Source organism: Zingiber officinale, chromosome 5A (assembly GCF_018446385.1).
Source record: "Zingiber officinale cultivar Zhangliang chromosome 5A, Zo_v1.1, whole genome shotgun sequence".
NCBI lineage: Eukaryota > Viridiplantae > Streptophyta > Magnoliopsida > Zingiberales > Zingiberaceae > Zingiber > Zingiber officinale.
In genome coordinates this window covers 122,021,085-122,043,240 of record NC_055994.1, presented here as the reverse complement: position 1 = coordinate 122,043,240, position 22,156 = coordinate 122,021,085, and the positions used below count along the sequence as shown (strand labels likewise).

General features: G+C 36.7%; 1 protein-coding gene across 1 annotated transcript; it reads right to left on the bottom strand.

Moving 5' to 3' along the window:
- Nucleotides 1–281: 281 nt before the first annotated feature.
- LOC121981523 (probable disease resistance protein At1g61300) lies at nt 282–4,095 on the bottom strand. Its single transcript, XM_042534090.1, has 3 exons — nt 3,773–4,095; nt 1,111–3,631; nt 282–518 (listed from the first exon to the last, which is right to left on the bottom strand). The coding sequence occupies exons 1-3, from the start codon at nt 4,044–4,046 to the stop codon at nt 509–511; spliced, it is 2,805 nt and encodes a 934-aa protein (XP_042390024.1). The 5' UTR covers nt 4,047–4,095; the 3' UTR covers nt 282–508.
- Nucleotides 4,096–22,156: the final 18,061 nt, after the last annotated feature.

Sequence of the window (22,156 nt, the reverse complement as noted above, 5' to 3'; positions counted from 1 at the left end):
CGCATTCTTCTTTTGATTGGATGAATTTTTTTTATTAGTTCAAATTATTAGGCAATTTTTTTAACATAGACAATAGGTTAACAAAAAAACATCAAATTAAACTTGTCTAAACCATATCATAAAGTTTATAAACATTAATGTTAAATAATAAATCAAATCATGCCATTTGCATGCCATCACCCATCGTGGTAATTAATATGATCAAATGGTGACATCAAACTAATTTAAAATTGTAACATTATATGAAATGAAACTACTTCAAGCGCGAAAAAGGCAATTTATATGGGCAAATGATGCTAGTTCATGATGAAGACAATATCCATGATCAAATTGTAAAATATTGAAGAGGTCTCCGATTAACTAGTTAGGGTCATCAATTAAATTTAGATACATGCCGAGCCAGTCAAAGAATCCAACAATTTAATCATCCATGACGATCAAAATAGTGAATGCCGACTCCTTGCCCAAAAGGTTGATGCTTCTTTTCAAAATTGATCGTGAATCCGTATTAGCGAAACCTACAAAGATCACAAAATTTTGTTAAAATTAAGCAATAAATATCAGAGCAAATTTCAAATAATTAAGAGTAAGATATACTATTGTCGAGGCATAAAACTCATAATAACATTCTACTGTATAGAATGAGACATTTTCCTTTGTTGCTATCTCTGGAATAAATAAAGCATGTAGCGGGAGTTTTTCCAAAAGAAAAAAAAACAAAATTTATTGATGCCGGTCATGAAACCATATTTAACTTGACATGAACCCAAAAAAAAAAAAAAAAATGCTGCCACCTCTAATCAATACACGAAAAATACTCCCACTACTTTTTGTATTAGGGATCAAGATCATGATTATTTGAGAAATATGGCGAAATTGGAATTAGTTGCTTCTCAAGAACAATAACTTACAGCGGTAGTTTTAACTGCAATTTATCAAAATACCCAAGACATGCACTCAGTTTTCATATTTATCAAAAAGACATTTATTTTCTAAAACAATTATCTAAATTGCCCTTAAAAGAAATACTAAATTATTTATAAATGTTCATTCATTTTATATAAGAGAGAATAGATAATTAATGATTCGGTAAGGAAATAAGTGGGTTACCTAAAATAAGGGGTGAGGGAATTCTTGATAATCTGGTCATCCCAATCCAAATTGTTCCACCAATTATCTTCACCGTCAATCCTTTTTAATCTATTCTTCAATATTTCAACCCCAAATGGCAATTTTTTGAGCTTTGGACAATCCAGCACACTTATATATTCTAAGTAAGGAAAAAGAAGTGGTTGGTCTGCGATGCAATTGAGGTTCGGCATGTCATTCAAAGCCAACCGCTGGATGCTAGAGCTACAGATGGAGTTGGAGTCGGAGTTCCCTACCTGACTTATTAGTTCCTTCATTTTTGGACAATTATTTATCTCTAGATGATTAAGGCATGACAATTGGAGAACCCAAGAAACATCCTTCAACATGGGGCATCCAAAAATATATAGTTCGCGGAGCACAACTCCATTCAATGAAATCTTTTCCAATAGTTGTAGGTCAAACAAATAGAGAATCTTTAAACATCCGAAACTTGATTCGTGACCCATATCGACAGTCAACATCAGTTTGTCTACTGCGACATTTATAATAGTTAGAGACTCAAGGTTGTCACTGACGTTGTAGCTCCATAGAAGAGTGCTGAGATCTAGGCTTGGAAGCTTTGAAGAAGCATCCTTTCCATATATGGTGAGGTTCCATATGGAGACATTTGGTAATATGTTGAGTCGCTCGATGTTAGCTGTTGTCGCATCGATGTCAATTGCCACACTTAATTGGGGGTGTCCTTTGAAACATTTCAGCTCATCCCACCACCACTCAGGTGTAGGATGAATCTCTCTTATGTCCAGCCACTTGAGCATTGATAAATTGGATATCGTCCCATTTAGCATAGTTTCAATTTTAGTTTTCCTTAGACGCAAGTACTCTAATTTGCCGAGGCAACCAAATTTGGTCGGCAGTCTTATAATAGGATTGTAGGACAAGTTTAAATATTGAAGCTCAGTTAAGCTATCGATATCTTCCGGAAGTTGTGTTATACGACAATTAGAGAGATCCAAGTATTCTAAATGAGGCATGCTTGCGAAGAAAGCCGGAGGAATTGTCAGGCCACAGTTAGCATGGAGAAACAACATAGAAAGTTTTGAAAAAGTCGAAGCTCCATATTCTTGTAAAGATGTAATCTGATTGCTCATGAATGATGCTCGCTCTGCTTCTTGCCATTCCTCCTGTCTAAGCAAATGACTCAACCCGATTCCTGCTTTTACAATCCATTTTCTTTTGATCCCCTCCAAGTCCAACCCAGAGACCATCAGCAGTGCCATGTCTCGGATAACGTCGTGCATCGTTACACAGTGCCTTGAGTAAAAATTGCCTATTTCACTAGAGCGCTCTAGCAAAGATGCAGCCATGAGAGCTTCCAAATGGGAACGTCCTTTGGCGAAAGCTTCATTGATCACATTAAATTCACGGATTATTCCGCAACCAATCCAACACGGTATCAACTCATAGTATTTGTGGATCCCATAATCTTCAGGCCACAAAGCACAACACAAGAGGCATTCTCTTATGGAATCATTCTCTAAACTGTCATAGCTCAGTTTGAAGGCTTTATACATGACCACTGAATCTTCTGGAAGCCCAATGGTTGTCCACTCGTGTTTATCCCTTATTTGATGGAGAGCGTCGTTCCAAGCTTCCCAGGACCTTTTCCCTGACATGGCCTGGGCAACAGTGATAAGAGCGAGCGGAAGACCTGCACATTCTTTAGCAAGTTCACGAGCAATGAAATTAATTCCACCATCTGAGCAGAGAACATCCCCGTAGCTATTCTCCTCAAATAGTTGCCATGCTTGATTTGTATCCAGGCATTTGACTTTAATCTTCTTTCCTGCTTTCATTTGTGCACATATTGTCTCGCTACGGGTCGTGAACACCACAACTTTGCGCGGCTGCTGCTGCTGGCGTCGCTCAGTAGCTGAGTGTGCCATCCCCAACAGTTGAAGATTCACGTGTTCCCAAATGTCATCAAGTAACAACAAGCACTTTTTGTTCTTCAAGTAGCTAAACAGTTTATCACCACAAGTTCGTTCGTCGTCATTCTCCTGCATTGTCTTCAGTCCTAGACTCTTGCTAATATCCATCTGGAGCCTTTTGAATTGGCAGTCTTTGGAGGCAACAAGCCATATGACACGATCAAATATGCTATGCTTAAGAAGATAGTGTTGATGGATGCTCTTCAACATGGTGGTCTTACCGACACCACCCATTCCGTAGATGGCTATAACACTGTCGTCTCCACCATCTATGTAGCCCACAATGTCCTTCACATAAGACTCGATCCCAACAGGTGGACGGTGGGAGATGGGAAGTATCACGGTGGGTTCCGGAGGCCCAACAGTGGCAATCGGATCCAGTGCATCAGCTCGGCTCATCAATTCATTAGCCTCGCCGAGCTTCTTCGCCACTCTTCGATTCATGGAGCAGCAGTTTAATGACTCTCTGATAGAGACCTGTTCTCTTGCTTGCTGTGCTTGACTCAACATGCCGCCAGTTTGATTGAAGCAATGGCAACTGAAGCAACCTAAATACAAATTCCATTTTTTTTTGTTTCTCTCTCTCTCTTATAGATAAAAGCAGTAGTAGCTTGTATGGATCAAAACACAAAGAATTGCAATTGAATTGGCGTGAAAATGCAAAAAGGTATATACGGGAGAATACTCACCAATACTTTGGAAATCCTGCTTGATAGCAGCCACTTTGCCTTCCAATGTCTCCACCTCGAGTAGCCATTGGCTCACTTCGTTGGTCGGAATTCTCCCCTCACGCTCCGCCTCATCGATCTGGTTCTTGATGTCGTCCCTTTTGCCTCTCAATCTTGCCATTTCCTTTTCCAACTTCTTGATGCCGGATTTTGGCCTGCCCAGTCCCAGCGATGCCCACAGCCCGCTCAGGCAACTGTCAACGTCTACGTTGAGATTTATTATGGCGAACGCCATGGACGAGGAGAAGCTCTAACCTGCCAATTAGCAATATGGATAAGAGTTAATTAAGCAGGAAGGGAGATGTAGCATAACAGCAACAAGCAATTTATTTCTTTTAAGGAGCAGGTAACGGAAAAAGACTCATGTTGGGGAGAGAAGACACAGAATAAATTGTATATTAAAGTTTGTACGCAAATACGAAAGAGAACTCACAACTGCTACTTTGACAATGTTACTTTGACAACCATAGTTGGTTGATTGAAAGAATTCGTAACTTTATATTATTTGGCAATTTAGTAAAACATAGATATTTAAATTTATTAAAAGCTGTATGTTATTTTGGTATTTATCAAAAATATATCTTTTTAAGTACATTTCCTATTTTATCCTTATGACAAATCTGTTTTTTTTTCTTTTTACTGTTATTTCTCTCTCTTTTCTATTTACTTTTTCCTATGCATGCAACCAATCTAATTTTTCCTCTCTGCTATTGTCTTTCCTTTTTTTTTTTTCTATACGTGCATGCCTAACATAGGCTTGATATATAAATCATATCAGGCCCACAACGTTTAGAGTTTAGTTGATTTTTTGATAACATTAGAATACATTTGGAGAAGTCGAAATAATCAATAGATGACATATTTGAATTCTTTGCAACTCCATAAATCAACAGAGATTGATCCATTATTTATTTCAACTTCTACGGAGATGTAAAATTATAATAATGATGAATTGACATCAATCCTCATGGGCTTGATATGGAATCATATCAGGCCTAGGCCTGATATAATTCATATCAGACCCAACGTATTGGGCTTATTTTGCTAATTCTTTTTTATTATATTTTAACATCTTTTAGAAGTTGAAATAAATAATACATAACATATTTGAACTCCTTGCAACATCAGAAATCCACAAAAACTGAAATGGGTACAATCGGAGCTCTCTAGGTCTATCAGTGAGTTTTGACTGAAACCCATCGATGGACCTAGAGACCTCAGATTGCAGTCATTTCAGGTCCAGTGGATTTCTAAAATTACAAGGAGTCCAAATATACTCTTCATTATTATTTTTGACATTCCTAATGGTGGACCAGAGATTTTGAAAAACCTAAATCTCTCTTTTTTTTTTCTTTTTTTTTCTTTTTTTTCTTTATTTTTTTTTGCTGTTGTTAAAAAAAAAGGAAAAAAAGAAAAAAAAATTTAGATTTTTCAAAACCTCTGGTCCACCACTAGGAATGCCAAAAATAATAATGGAGAGTATATTTGGACTCCTTGCAATTTTAGAAATCCATAAGACCTGAAATAGCTGCAATCGGAGCTCTCTAGGTCCATCCGTGGGTCTTGGTCAAAACCCACAAATGGACCTAGAGAGCTCCGATTGCAGTCATTTAAGGTCTTGTGGATTTCTAAAATTGCAAAGAGTCCAAATATGCTCTCCATTGTTATTTTCGACATTCCTAGTGGTGGACCAGAGGTTTTGAAAAACCTAAAACATATGGGGATTGTTTTGCTAATTCTTTTTTTATTATATTTTAACATCTTTTAGAAGTTGAAATAAATAATAGATATCATATTTGAACTTCTTGAAATATCAGAAATCCACAGAAACTAAAATGGGTGCAATCGGAGCTCTCTAGGTCAATAAGTGGGTTTTGATCGAAACCGACTGATCGACCTAGAGACCTCAGATTATAGTCATTTCAGGTCCTGTGAATTTCTAAAATTACAAGAAGTCCAAATATACTCTCCATTTTTATTTTTGACATTCCTAGTGGTGGATCAGAGGTTTTGAAAAACCTAAATAGCTTTCTTTCTCTTTTTCTGTCGTTAGGCCTGATATCTCCCCATATCAGGCCCACATTGGGCATGATATGGGGAGATATCAGGCCCACATTAGGCCTGATATGAAGAGATATCGGGCCCATGTTGGGCCTGATATCTCTTCGTATCAGGCCCAATAATAAAAAAAAGGAAAAAAGAGAGATTTAGGTTTTTCAAAACCTCTGGTCCACCACTAGGAATGTTGAAAATAACAATGAAGAGCATATTTGGACTCCTTGCAATTTTAGAAATTCACAGGACCTGAAATGACTGTAATCTGAGGTGTCTAGGTTGATCAGTGGGTTTCAATCAAAACCCACTTATGGACCTAGAGAGCTCCGATTGCACTCATTTCAGTTCCTGTGGATTTCTAAAATTACAAGGAGTCTAAATATGCTCTCCATTGTTATTTTCAGCATTCCTAGTGGTAGACCAGAGGTTTTGAAAAACCTAAATCTCTCTTTCTTTCTTTTTTTTTTCCTTTTTCCTTTTTTCTTCCTGTTGTTAGGCCTGATATGGAGAGATATCAAGCCCAACGTGGGTCTAATCTCCTATAATAGGTTTGAGAAAAAAATTTATAAAAAAAGAAAAAAAAAAAGAAGATAAAAAAGAGGACAGGAAAGAAAAGATACGTTGCATGCATAGTAGAAAAGAGAAGAGAGAGAAATGACAAAGAAAAGAAAAAGGAAATCAACTAAATTTGTCAAGAGGGTAGAATAGGAAGATCATTGTAAAAAGGTGCGTCTTTTGGTAAATACTAAAGTAGTATGCATCTTTTGATAAATTCATAAACCTAAATACTGCTTTTGGAAAATTGTCATATATTATTTAATAGTAAAAAATATATATTTATAGAATCAATTATAAGCTGATTTTATTATTTGGTGATAGATTGTGAGGGACGTCTAGAATGAACATAATCATTTTTTACTATAATAATAAAAAATATATGAAAAAAAGTAAGTTTAAGTATAATGGACCATAAAAAAGAACTCTTTCTTCGAAACATGACATTCCATTTTGATTTTTTTTAATGAAAAAGGCATTCCATCCCATCAACAATTCATATATAATTATCCAACTACTTTTCAATATATTGTTCCTAAATTATTAATTCCTGCATCTAGTCGTTATGTTTGAAAGGTGTACTCATCTTATGGTTTGTACTATTTAGTTTGATAAGATTCACTATTTGAGTGAGCATTGCCTATATGCTTGAATGATCTTAAATTCACTTATTAGATGTCCACAATATGATTCATAGCATGAGAAAACTTGTGATTAGATCGCAAGTAGTGAGCATCTCTACATATGTAATTATGAAAATATTAAAATATTTCCTAATCAATAAATTGATGTATTTGGACATTATCAATTCTGTGAGAGTAACACAGGTTATACTCCTTGATCTAACCAAGCAGTTGTTACTTATAAGTGGGAGACATTAGGATGTCAAAAGTCAAACATGTATGCTAGTTATAGTAACCAATTCATTGGAGTAACCTGCTGTAAGACTTCATATGGTTCTCTATATACATAAATATGTCTGTGAAGTTTTTCCTACAGCTCAAGTACAAGTTTCCTTCGACTTGAGATATTCAAGTCACCTTAGTCATGGAGGTTTATACTTTAACATCTTAAACAAAGCATCTCCTTGAAAATATAGACCTGAAATGATTGGATATAAGTCAAAGTGCCCGGAAGTATTTGAATAGTCCACAGAGGATTCACTGGTCCTTGCGAGGAAATGTATACCCTATGACCACTTATCAAGATTGTTACTAAAAATCTTTGCGAAGCATCACATGTAAATAGTATGAGACTCTTAGATGCATGTAGTAGTAGTTTGAATCCACAGGACGAGTTAATGTTACTTGGGCTAGGTGTGACATAGTCAGTCTAATGGGGATAGACACACTAAACATGTCCTGAACTAAGTGGATATAAGACGAGTGAAAGGAATGAGAAACGACTCACTATAACTGCTGAAGGGTTCAGAACTAGTTCTAAAATCAACTGTAATTTTTTAATTAATTGGGGATCATGATATACTACTATGTGTCATTCATGATTGATCCATAATTAAATAGTTAATTATGGATGACCAATATAAACCATAAACCTATTGGGTCACACACACTATTAGTATCTGAAAGACATAAAATAAGTTTGAAAATTTAATTTTCATATCTAGAGATAAGATGTTTAGTTGGACAAGACAAAGGACAAGTATAGAAGATATTTTGTCAGAACGAAAGCACAGATGGACCACATCTCTAATGGAAGAGTTAGATCCTATTTAGTTTAGTCATAACCAAATTGGTTTGGTTTAAACCAAATTGGTTAGATATTGAACCAAACTAAGAGGTTAATAGGTCAAAGTTTAGTTAAGGAATTTGAGGCAGATTTTATTTATATAAAGGGAGGGTAGAATAATTAACCAATTCATTATTCGTTGGTTTAGGTTTTTGAAACCTAGCCTCTCTCTCTTCTCCCTCCTCTCTTTGCCGCCTCCCACCAAGAAGTTAAGGAAGACTTTTTTCCTCAAGCTTCTTTGATTCTTCTTCCTTTTCTTAGATCGCATCGCCTCCATGCTTGGCTGGTAACAATCAAAGGCAAACCTTGTTGCTTACTGGAGTTGTCTCGAAGAACTTAGCTTGAATACGAATAGAGGTGAGGTTCGTAGATGTTGCTAAAGTTAATGCTCTTTCCTTTACACATCATCCGTAAGGTACGCCTAGAATAATTGTTATACTTAAGTTTTATTTTACGATTATGTCTATGTGAGTTGTATCATGCATGCGTGTGGTATGTGTCTTGTAATAAATTTAGTTTTATTATTGTCCTTATTACTTCCGCTGCATGTTTTGTGAAATGTGTTAAGCACACACCGCATCGGGCATTCCAGCAGTGGTATCAAAGCTTGATCGTGCTTCGACATGATCATAAAATAGTTTATGAATTGTAGTAGTCTTAGTTTTATTATTTTGGGTATTAGGGAAATACGGAGGTGGAAAATTATTTCCTGATTCAAGATTGGAATCGTCCCAAATCGATCTTAATCAATTCGTCAATCGATTTATATGTTTATCAATCGATTAGCGTCTATTTCAATCGATCAATAGTTCAAAATTCATGACAAAAGCTTCTCTTAAACAATTGAAAACTATTCTCAATCAATTAAAGGGTTGAGATCATCAACTAATTGATTGGCCGATCGATTCATTCGAATCTAATCGATTGGAAAAGATTACCAATCGATTAAATGACAAAAATTGCAAATAGAAACTGCTAAATTGATTGCCCGATCATGCCAATCAATTAAACCATGAAAAATTGCAAATAGAGGACTTCACAAGCGATTGATGAATCGATTGAGCATCTTAATCGATTGTTAAATTGATTAAGAGCAAGATTTCATGTACAAAGAGTTTTGTAATCGATTGCTGAATTGATTAAACATTTAATCGATCAATGAATCGATTAAGAGCTCTGTATTAGCAAATAAAAGGTCTCATAATCAATTATTGAATTAATTAAGGCCCTGAATCGATTACCGAATCGATTAAGGGTTATTCTGTTTAAACAATAAAAGGTTGTAATCAATCACTGAATTGATTAGGAACTTCTCAATCGATCAATGACTTGTGCTAATCGATTGACACAACTTGGATCTGTTAAAGTGTATACTGAAAGCCTAAGCTTTTGTAAACATTTATTTTGAATAAAGAATCACATTTGGTCAAATTATCTACATTTGTTTGTAGTTGTTCAATTAATTTATATTGTAGATAACATAGTATGTGGTGTCACATACAGAAGATGATGTTATCAGTACCTTATAAATTATAAACAGCAGCTCACGACCAAAATGGAAAGGAACAAACCATTGGAAGGTCGTAGTGTAATTAGGAATTAGTTTATCTTAACTATATAATTACACTAGTACACTTAGAGTGTATTGAGTAGGACTATTAGAGGTCGTTTTCTTTTATACTGACTTTATAAAGGAACAAAGATCTCAGTTATTATGAAAGTGTGTGCTCTTAATCCTAATATAATAACAAGCACATATATTTGATATTTATTTCTTTAATTTATCAATGGGTGAGATTTAGTCCGATAAATCAATAAGCCCGATAAGTTGGGAAATGATATCACTTATAATGTATGTTGTTGATTATAGAAGGAAACTGTGTCCTAGTAATCTAGGTTGATAATGTCCTCAAGATGAGCTCATAAAGATTGTTATGTTAAACCCTGTAGGTGGACTTAGTCCGACATGACGATAAGGTTGAGTGGTACTATTCTTGGATTAATATATTAATTAAATGAGTTGTCAGTAACTCACTTAATTAGTGGACATTCGACATCTTAAACACAAGAAGACTAACACACTCATAATAAGAAGGAGCCCAAAAATGTAATTTGGGTTTGATGTGGTAGTTCAATAATAGTTCTCTAGTGGAATGAATTATTATTGATAAAATTAAGTTGTGTGTTCGGGGCGAACACGGGATGCTTAATTTTATCGGGAGACCAAAACTAATTTCTCCTCTCGGTCCCTATCATAGTGTAACGCCCGAAAATTCTCAAAACTATTTTAGAAATATTCTATGATTTTTCTGGAATTTTAGAATATTTTTATGGAATTTTTAGAGTAGCGGAAGTAGAAAAAATAAATAGAAAACGAAAATAGCTTAAGCGGGAATTGAACCCGAGACCTATTGGGTCCTACGACTTATGGTGAACCATGGTAACCAAGTGAACCCAGCAGGGCCGTGCTGAAAGGAAAGGGAAACAATTTTATTTAAGTTGGAGTTGGGCCGGAATTACCACTTAATATAAATATGGGAAAATAATTAAGTGAGGGTTATATTTTTGGTTTCCACCGTGAACTTCCTCTCCTCACCCTAGTTTCGCCGACCCCTCTTTTTTTTTCTCTCCTTCTCTCGGCGCACCAAGCCATGGGTTCTAGGAGCACCTCTCGGCAACACAAAAGCATGAGGACGCTTCCCTCCGCGAGAAGAACGCATAGACGCGAGAAGATCGTATAAAGGATCGTCTCCTCCGGAAATCCAGCGATTAGAATCGTAAGAAAATCCAAACAGGAGGTAAGAAACCCCTCACCTGCGGTATAAGTAGCTTCCATGTGAATTCCATGTTTTAGTTTAGTAATATGTAGACTTTCGGCACAAGGATGCGAATTAGTGCATACTAAGTGTTCGATTAAATTATTTAGCACAGAAAAAATGCAACTTAGGCATTTTAATAGCTCAGTAAATGCAATAGAAGCATTTAAATAGTTTAGTTAGCCTTGCCACAGCATATATGGGACTACGGTCCAATGGGTGGGCACCCACAATCGCCTCTAGGTTCAGATAACCTAGTAGAAGCAAGGTAAATTAATTAGCTATGATTCAGTATTTTATTTTCAGTAGTGGCACTGTACAGGATTAGATATCCATTGGGCTGGGCTCCCATAGTCGGTCCCTAGGTTTAGATAACCTAGTAAACCTTGCTAAATTCGGGATTTGCAACCCCGGGTTTAGTTGAGGATGCGCGCATAGCATGTACAGTTGCCGAGCCCATTGGCAGTATGATTATGTATTTTAATCTATTATATTATAGTTTTTCAAAACTCACAAAGATCAGTTATGTTAGTTAAGTTTGGATTCAGTTCCAGACTAGTTTAATTCATGTTCAGCTCAGTTTTCCTTATTGTTACACATGATAGTTATGGTTAGCTTTGTATGCCATGCTTTGGTGTTCATGTTCAGCTTTTATTACACATGTTTAGATGATAGAATGCCATGACTAGCTTTGATTTCTATGTATGATAACATGCCATGTTTCAGTCTAATCAGTGCACTTTCAAACAACATGTTTTAAAAGCATATTGCATCGAATGCATTTTTTAGTGAGGTAGATGGTTTCTTACTAAGCGAAAGCTTATAGATACTTTCTTTTCCTTATACTGCAGATAAAGGTAAAGGAAAGATGGACTAGCGGAGGCTGGAGGGCAATGCTACGAAGATGTCTGTGGGCAGGAACTTGGAAAGAAGATCGTAGGGAACTCTAGCAAGCTTTGTTTAAACATTCGTACTCTTTAGTGTTTTAGCAATTTGCACTTTAGTATGTTGATCGCTATGAATTAGTTAACCATGCACTCTATTATGCTTAGAACATTGTTCTTTATGATGTTAGAATGTTAGTTGTGGTTGTTAGTGTGTTTCCTAGCCATCTTAGAACATGTAATGTGATTGAGGCACGAAATAGTGCTGAAATCAGGGGTTCGTTCGAAATCGAACCCGGATCGATCTACGATCGATCGATTGGTTAGTGCTGGATCGGTCGGTGACCGATCCGGATGCTAACAGAGTTAGCGTTGTTATGGATCGGTCACCGACCGATCCAGGACCGATCAGGAATTGGATCGGTCCACCGACCGATCAGAGACATCGATCTACCGACCAATCAGTGTACTCGGATCGGTCGGTAGACCGATCCACCCGCATAAGCAATGTAGCTTACGGATCGGTCACCGACCGATCCAGTTCCTTAGTAGCGTGCTGGATCGATCATCGGATCGATCAATGAATGAATCGATTCATGAATCGATTGAAGTGCCTGATTACAGCTAGCAGGACATCCAAGAGGCATAGATTATCTTCCCTAGCATGTGTACAACTCCTAGGTACATCTAGAATATTAAGTTCAGATTTTACAGTAATCAGTTTAGTAAAATTTTAATCAATCCAGATTTCCGCAATAGTAATTTAGCACAGCATAATGTAGCGATCGGCCTCACATCCTAGTCAGTAGAAGGCGGGTCGTTACACGTAGCCTCTTATTTATAGAGTACTATACCCACCTATACCCACCTTCATACCCATGATATAGGGGTCGGCCAAGCTAGCTTGTGGATCAAGCTAGGGCCGGCCAAGCCTTGGTTCATGGGTGACCGACCCTAGCTTGAACCCAAGCTTAGGTGGCCGGCCCCCATTAAATTAAAAAGGATTTTAATTTTAAAATTTTCTTATGTGAAAGATATAATTTATTGGAGAGATTAAAAATTAAAATATATCTTTTAAAAGGATCTACAAAAGATTAAAGAAAGAGATTAGATCTCTTTCCTTATTTGTAGATTGGAAAGATATTTTATTTTTCTTCTTTGTAAATTATTCACATGTTGAAAAATTAAAATTATAGAAATTTCTTTTTATCAACCATGAAGGGATTTTAAAGGGAAATTTTATTTTTTAAAATTTTCCGAAGACAAATAAGGAATTTTAATTGTTGATTGAAATTACCTTGTTTGCTCCTATTGATGTGGCCGGCCATGATATGTCTAATTGGGAAATTTTATTTTATTTTTCTTAATTAATTCATGTCAAGGAAAGTTAAGGAAATTTTATTGTAATTAAATTTCCTAATTTACCAAAGCTAAGGATTATAAAAGAAGGGGTTGGGGTGCCTTCATGACATACAACTTCTATTATTCTTCTCCCTCTTTTCTTCCTTGGTGTGGCCGGCCATCATCTTTTCTCTTTTCTCCATCTTGTGGCTGAACTGTTGGAGTGTATACTGAAAGCCTAAGCTTTTGTAAACATTTGTTTTGAATAAAGATTCACATTTGGTCAAATTATCTACATTTGTTTGTAGTTGTTCAATTAATTTATATTGTAGATAACATAGTATGTGGTGTCACATGCAGAAGATGATGTTATCAGTACCTTATAAATTATAAACAGTAGCTCACGACCAAAATGGAAAGGAACAAACCATTAGAAGGTCGTAGTGTAATTAGGTATTAGCTTATCTTGACTATATAATTACACTAGTACACTCAGAGTGTATTGAGTAGGACCATTTGAGGTCGTTTCTTTTATACTAACTTTATAAAGGAACAAAGACCTCAGTTATTATGGAAGTGTGTGCTCTTAATCCTAATATAATAACAAGCACATATATTTGATATTTATTTCTTTAATTTATCAATGGGTGAGATTTAGTTCGATGAATCAATAAGCCCGATAAGTTGGGAAATGATATCACTTATAGTGTGTGTTGTTGATTATAGAAGGAAACTGTGTCCTAGAGATACTAGGTTGATAATGTCCCCAAGAGGAGCTCATAAGGATTGTCATGTTAAACCCTGCAGGTGGACTTAGTCCGACATGACGATAAGGTTGAGTGGTACTACTCTTGGATTAAGATATTAATTAAATGAGTTGTCAGTAATTCACTTAATTAGTGGACATTCGATATCTTAAACACAGGGAGATTAACACACTCATAATAAGAAGGAGCCCAAAAATATAATTTGGGATTGGTGCGGTAGTTCAATAATAGTTCTCTAGTGGAATGAATTATTATTGATAAAATTAAGTTGTGTGTTCGGGGCGAACACGGGATGCTTAATTTTATCAGGAGACCAAAACCAATTCCTCCTCTCGGTCCCTATTGTAGTCTCTTATTTATAGAGTATTATATCCACCTATACCCACCTTCTATACCCACCTAAAGGGGGCCGGCCAAGCTAGCTTGGGAATCAAGCTAGGGCCGGCCTAAGCATGGTTTATGGGTGGTCGGCCCTAGCTTGAACCCAAGCCAGAGGGGGCCGACCCTAATGTAATTAAAAAGAATTTTAATTTTTAATTTTTATTATGTGGAAGATATAATTTATTACAGAGAATTAAAATTAAAATATCACTCTTTAAAGGATCTACAAAAGATTAAAAGAAAGAGATTAGATCTCTTTCCTTATTTGTAGATTGGAAAGATATTTTATTTATTCTCTTTAAAAATTATTCACATGTTGAAAATTAAAATTATAGAAACTTCTTTTTATCAACCATGAAGGGATTTTTGAAGAGAAATTTTATTTTTTAAAATTTCCGGAAACAAATTAGGAAGTTTTAATTTGTTGATTGAAACTTATCTAATTTGTCTCTCTATGATGTGGCCGGCCATTATAAGTTTAATTGGGAAATTTTATTTTATTTTTCTCAATTAATTCATGTCAAGGAAAATTAAGGAAATTTTATTGTAATTAAATTTCCTAATTTACCAAGGCTAAGGAATATAAAAGAGGGGGTTGGCGTGCCTTCATGAGGAACAACCTCTATTATTTTTCTCCCTCTCTTATTCCTTGGTGTGGTCGGCCATCCTCTTCCTCTCTTCCTCTTTGTGGTGGCCGAAACCTCTCTATTGGCTTGGAGCTCTTGTGGTGGCCGGATACTACTTGGAGAAGAAGAAGAAGAAGGAGAGAAAGCTTGCATCCCTTAGAGCTTGGTTGGTGATTTTCTTCATCCTTGGTAAAGTTCTTGTTTTGGCCGAACCTAGCTAGGAGGAGAAGAAGGTGCTTTGGTGGTTTCTCATCTCGGAAGATCGTTGCCCACACAACGTCCGAGGTTAGAAGAGGAATACGGTAGAAGATCAAGAGGTCTTTCTAAAAGGTATAACTAGTAATTTTTCCTTTCCGCATCATACTAGTTATTTTTGGAAATAATACCAAATACAAGAGGCTTACGATTCTAGTATTTCGAATTTATTTTCGATATAGTGTTCTTATGTTTATTTCTTTTTCTTGTGATTTGATTGTTCCTTTCGGTTAACCTAAAGTTATTTTAGGAAATTAAATATTAGCTTTCCATAAAAGGTTTTGTCTAGTCGGTGGTGGTTGCTCCCATATCCAAGAAGGCCATGTGCCTCGCCACGTCAGTACTGGGAGCCAATTATGGAAATTAATATTTAATGGAATTAATAACTTAGGTGATTTGGATTGAACGTGTTAAGTTCCGCAGGAGATCCAAATCAAAACCTAAAAGAACAAATAGATTAAGTTTTGGATCAAACGTGTTAAGTTCCGCAGGCAATCCAAAATTTAATTTAAAAGAATACATGGTAGGTAGGAAAAGGTTCAGACCTTTGTACAAAATTTTTGTACAGTGGAACCTCTAGGTTTTCCGAGTAGCAACCAACAATTGGTATCAGAGCTAGGGTTTTGCCTCTATGTATTTTGGTATTAGTTTAATTATGCACATGACATACATAATTTAGGCAGGTTAATAGTAGGATGTGCTAACTTTGTGGATGCAGGATCCAACTATTATGGCTTATAGTTTTCTTTATGTGTGTGATTGGACCCTTGGACATGTCAAGGGCAATTATATGTGTGTGCATGATTGTATTATAAAATACAGCAAGAGCTGTATTTAGTTTTTATTAGGATTTTATTTTTGATCTAGTTACATGTACATTCCTTTTATGGAATATAGGATCGATGGATGTAAATTTTTATTTATGTTCGATCTAGTTTACATGTACATTCCTTCGACGAATATAGGATCGGGAAAATGTAAAATTCTATTTATGTCGCGGATCGAATCTTGCAAGGCGTGGAACCTTTTGAGGACCAGAGGCGCAGCAGAACAAGGAGCAAGATGGATGCGACATCTAGACCCAGTGGCGGTGGCCAAATATGGCAGCAGCTTGGGATGACAACACACGGAGGATAACCATAGATAAAAGCCATAATAGTTGAAAATTAGTTTTTCATTTATTGCTTTTATATTGTGCTGTGTGTGCATGTTAGTATACAAGTCTAGTAGACTAGCATAGTTAAAATTCCTCATTTATAAATAACTAAGTGAGAGAGGGATTTTAAATAAATTCCACGGTCTCCATTACTGGTTTGTAAGTGATGCAAACAAGCTTGCGCGTTGGCTCTGAGTGCCTTCCTCCATATCAGATGAGCTTGTTTGTGGATCACTAGAACAAACTTCTATTTTGGATGACTATAGGAAGTTAATTAAGAGCGTGTGATCTTCCCCATCGGAAGGGGCATAATCTTATTAATGGACTTAGTGTCAAGTAATGGTATACACTTAGGCACGTTTAATAGTATCCTCCCCATCGGAGTCACTGCTATTATTCGTGTGACCAAAGGATACCAACTATTAATTTTATTTGTCAAAAAGTTAGGTTGACAAGATAATAAAATTAATGGGTTAAACCCTCCTTTTACAAATGCTGAATTTGTATACGTCCACACTATCGTGGCATACAAAATTCACGGTGTTTTGAGGCGTTGGTTAATTTAAAATAGTATTGTTTGAGGAATCAATATTATTCTAAATTTAGAGTTCTGACCAAAAGTTATTTATGATTCTTAGGATGAATTTCAACCCACTGTCCATCATACTACAACAGAATAGACTTACTAGTCCTAACTACATAGATTGGAAAAGGAACCTGGACATTGTTCTTACGGTTGAAAGCTATAAGTTTGTACTGACTGAACCTTGTCCTGATGCACTCACTGGGGAATCTACCCAAGAGGAGATTGAATATCATAGGAAATGGGTAAAAGCAGATGAGATGGCGCGGTGTTACATTTTGACTTCAATGTAAAATGTATTGCAACATCAGCATCAAGATTTACCAACAGCCTATGATATTATGAACAATCTCAAGGAACTCTTTGGTCATCAGGATCGGGCTACTAGGCAAGAAGCCATGAGAAAGATAATGATAGTCACCATGCAAGAGGGTACTCCTGTGAGGGATCATATCCTAAAGATGATGACTTATCTGAACGAAATACAGATCCTTGGAGGAGAAATTGATGGGGAAACCCAGATCGATATGATCCTCCAAACACTACCTAGAAGTTTTGAGCAATTCCGCCTGAATTACAATATGAACAAAATGGTATATTCATTGGCGGAACTACTGACAGAACTTCAGGCAGCAGAAGATTTGTTTCGTCACAATTCTCATATTCACTATGCTGAAAATTGTTCTACTTCTAAACCGAAAGGAAAGAAGAAGAAGAAACAAGTTGATTCAGCAAAGAAAGTGAATAAATCTCAGAGTACAGGACCTAAAGCTAGAATGAAGAAGCCGAAGGGCAAGTGCTTCATCTGCAAGCAGTCAGGGCATTGGAAGGCGGACTGTCCTCGTAGGAATCAGAACAACAAAGGTATATCTCATGCTCTAGTTGTTGAAACATGTTTAGCGGTGTTATCTACCAGCACCTGGTGTGTAGATACGGGAGCCACTGATCATGTCTGCAATTCCTTGCAGGGGTTCCAGGAAACCCGACGACTATCTGAAGGAGAGATTACCGCCTACATGGGCAATGCTACTAAGGTGGCGGCTATTGCAGTGGGAGATGTCTACTTATCTTTTAATAGAAATAGAAATTTGGTTTTAAGAAATTGTCTTCATGTACCCAGTTTTAGAAAGAATTTAATTTCAGTTTCTAAACTGTTTTTGGATGGATATTCAGTTTCATTTAGTAACGATGTAGTTATTAAGAGAAATAAAGTGATTATATGTTCTGGTGCATTAGTTGACAATTTGTATACTTTAAATCCAATTTCTCCCACAAAGCAAAATATGAAAATTTATAATTCATCTTCTAACTCTAATAAGAGAAAAGAACCTTCGGAAATGAACCAAGCATATCTTTGGCATCTAAGGCTTGGTCATATTAACTTAAGTAGGATTCAGAGGCTTATGGCCGATGGACTTTTGATTTCATTAGAGTTGGAAAATTTTTCAACTTGTGAATCTTGCTTAGAAGGTAAAATGACCAAGAGGCCTTTTAAGGCCAAGGGGTATAGAGCCAAAGAAGTGTTAGAATTGGTTCACTTTGATTTGTGTGGTCCTATGTCTGTCCAGGCAAGAGGAGGTTTTGAATATTTTGTCTCTTTCATAGACGATTATTCAAGATACGGATATATTTACCTAATGTGCCGCAAGTCCGAGTGCTTTGATAAGTTCAAAGAGTACAAGGCTGATGTGGAGAAACGACTAGGTAAAAGTATCAAGACACTACGGTCTGATCGTGGTGGCGAATACCTCTTAGGAGAGTTTAGGAATTACTTATCAGAGGCTGGGATTCAATCCCGACTGTCCGCACCTGGTACACCTCAACAGAATGGTGTGGCAGAACGAAGGAATAGGACTCTTATGGAGATGGTTAGATCGATGATGACTTATTCGGAATTACCAAATTCGTTTTGGGGATACGCTCTGGAAACAACAGTGTACATTCTGAACTTAGTACCTTCTAAATCAATTTCTTCTACTCCCACAGAATTATGGAATGGGCGAAAGCCCAGTCTAAGACATATTCGGATTTGGGGTATTCCAGCACATGTGCTGAAACCAGATGCTGATAAGTTAGAATCTCGTACAGAGGTTCGCGTGTTTGTAGGGTATCCCAAAGGAACGAAAGGTGGTTTATTTTATAGTGCTAAAGACCAGAAGGTCATTGTTAGCACCAATGCCCAGTTTTTAGAAGAAGACTATATAATGGATCACAAGCCCAGTATAAAAGTTGTTTTAGAAGAACTTAGAGAGGACACGTCTACTTCAGTACCAACAGTACAAGATGAAGTACCACAAGAGACTGCAACACGTGTCACACATGATACACAACCACAGACTGTGCCGCGTCGTAATGGGAGGGTTGTTAGGCAGCCTGAAAGATTCATGTTTTTGGGAGAGTCTTCGGACTTGATCCCGGGTAAACATGAACCTGATCCCCGAACATATGACGAAGCACTCCAAGATATAGATGCAGCATCTTGGCAAAAGGCAATGAATTCTGAAATAGAGTCTATGTACTCTAATAAGGTCTGGGAGCTCGTAGAACCACCTGATGGTGTAAAAGTCGTTGGATGCAAGTGGATCTACAAAAGGAAAAGAGGGACAGACGGGAAGGTAGAAACCTTCAAAGCTAGGCTTGTTGCGAAAGGGTACACTCAGAAAGATGGAATCGATTATGAGGAGACTTTTTCACCGGTAGTCATGCTTAAGTCTATCTGGATACTCTTATCCATTGCTGCTCATATGGATTATAAGATTTGGCAAATGGATGTCAAGACAGCTTTCCTTAATGGAAGTCTTGAAGAGAACATCCATATGAAGCAACCAGAAGGGTTTATTAAAAATGGCAAAGAGCATCTAGTGTGCAAGCTCAATCGGTCCATTTATGGACTGAAGCAAGCTTCAAGGTCTTGGAACATCCGGTTTAATGAAGTAATCCAGTCATATGGATTTATTCAGTGTCCGGATGAGTCTTGTGTATACAAGAAGTGTAACGGAAACGTGGTGGTATTTCTTGTACTATACGTAGATGATATTTTGTTAATTGGCAATAATGTCAAGGTATTATCGGATGTAAGGGTATGGTTGTCCAAAAAATTTGATATGAAGGACTTAGGAGATTGTGCACACATTCTTGGGATCAAAGTTATAAGGGATCGCAAGAAAAGAATGTTGTGTCTGTCCCAAGCTTCATATATAGATACAATCCTTGCTCGTTTTAGTATGCAGGATTCCAAGAAAGGTTTTTTACCTTTTAGGCATGGAGTAGCTCTATCTAGAGAGATGTCTCCGAAGACATCAAAGGAGATAGAGTACATGAAAGCAATTCCTTATACTTCGGCTGTAGGAAGCCTAATTTATGCAATGCTATGTACGAGACCTGATATTTGTTTTACCGTGGGCATGGTCAGCAGATATTAGAGTAACCCTGGACAAGGACATTGGACTGCGGTAAAGCATATATTAAAGTACCTGAGAAGGACTAGAGATTATATGCTAGTTTATCAAGCAGACGATTTGCTCCCTGTGGGTTACACGGATTCAGATTTCCAATCAGATAGGGACAACAGTAAGTCTACATCAGGCTATGTGTTTACTTTAGGAGGTGGAGCCATTTCATGGAGGAGTGTTAAGCATAAATACGTTTCGGACTCAACCATGGAAGCTGAGTATGTAGCAGCCTCTGAGGCAGCTAAAGAAGCAGTATGGCTCAGGAACTTTCTAATGGACTTAGATGTGATTCCTGGTTTGCCCAAAATCATCACAATTTATTGTGATAATAGCGGTGCAGTTGCAAACTCAAAGGAACCACGAGCCCATAAGGCAAGTAAACATATAGAGCGCAAGTACCACCTGATACGAGATATCGTGAAGCGAGGAGAAGTTGTCATCGCCAAGATTGCATCAGCGGATAACCTGGCAGATCCTTTCACTAAGGCCCTTCCAGCAAAAGCTTTCCATCGGCATGTGGAGGGAATGAGAATCAGATGTATGGAAGAAGATATGGCAGCTTAGACATTAGTATAAATGGGAGATTGTTAGAGTGTATACTGAAAGCCTAAGCTTTTGTAAACATTTATTTTGAATAAAGAATCACATTTGGTCAAATTATCTACATTTGTTTGTAGTTGTTCAATTAATTTATATTGTAGATAACATAGTATGTGGTGTCACATATAAAAGATGATGTTATCAGTACCTTATAAATTATAAACAGCAGCTCACGACCAAAACTGTAACGACCACCCTTCTTACTACTACTACACTCTAAGGATGACCGTTACTTGACTACTAACTCTACTTAACCGGTATGATTAAAAATCTCTAGGAAAACCCTACCGAAAAATTTCGGCAGAGTCTCCCCTGTACCGGTGACCCCAAACTGGGATACATAACATGTATACTCAGCCACAGGCGGCTGGAACATATAATTTCACAACCACGCAGTATAATAGCACAATAAAAATATGAAACTACTCTAGCAATGACAAACAACCATATCACTCCAACAATAGGAGGTATCAAACTACAATGCGGAAATAAACTCAATTACAATCTCAACTTCATCATAACATAAACTAAAACTCTAAACAGGTAGGTCCTGAAAATTCACTAGCGAACTCTGGATCTCTCCATAGTCCTGGCATCACACACACTGTCACAGCATCTCCTTGTCGCCTTCCTTCTTATACTTTTCCTTTTCCTTTATCTGCAGTAGGAGGAAAATAGTATCTATAAGCTAAAAGTTAGTGAGCGCTATCCTACTCACAAAAACTCGATATGCATGTATATAAATAAAAACATGCTAAAACTGAATGCTAACATGTAGAGCTACTTATGCTCATAAATAGCAAAGAAATCAACTAACTGAAAAGCTAACATGTATAACTAATCATGCTCATAAATAGCGAAGAAACTAACTGAAAAACTAACATGTATAGCTAATCATGCTCATAAACCAATAAAGGAATCATACTAACTGAAATACTAAACATGTACAACTAATCATGCTCATAAATAGCAAAGAAACTAACTAAAAAGCTAACATGTAAAGCTAATCATAGAACTATCATGTGTATCAATAGGAAACTGGGCTGATACATAAGCTAAACTAATTAATGCTAAATTGAGTCTAACTTGTATTCACATAACTAATTTGTGAAGTTTTGAAAACTA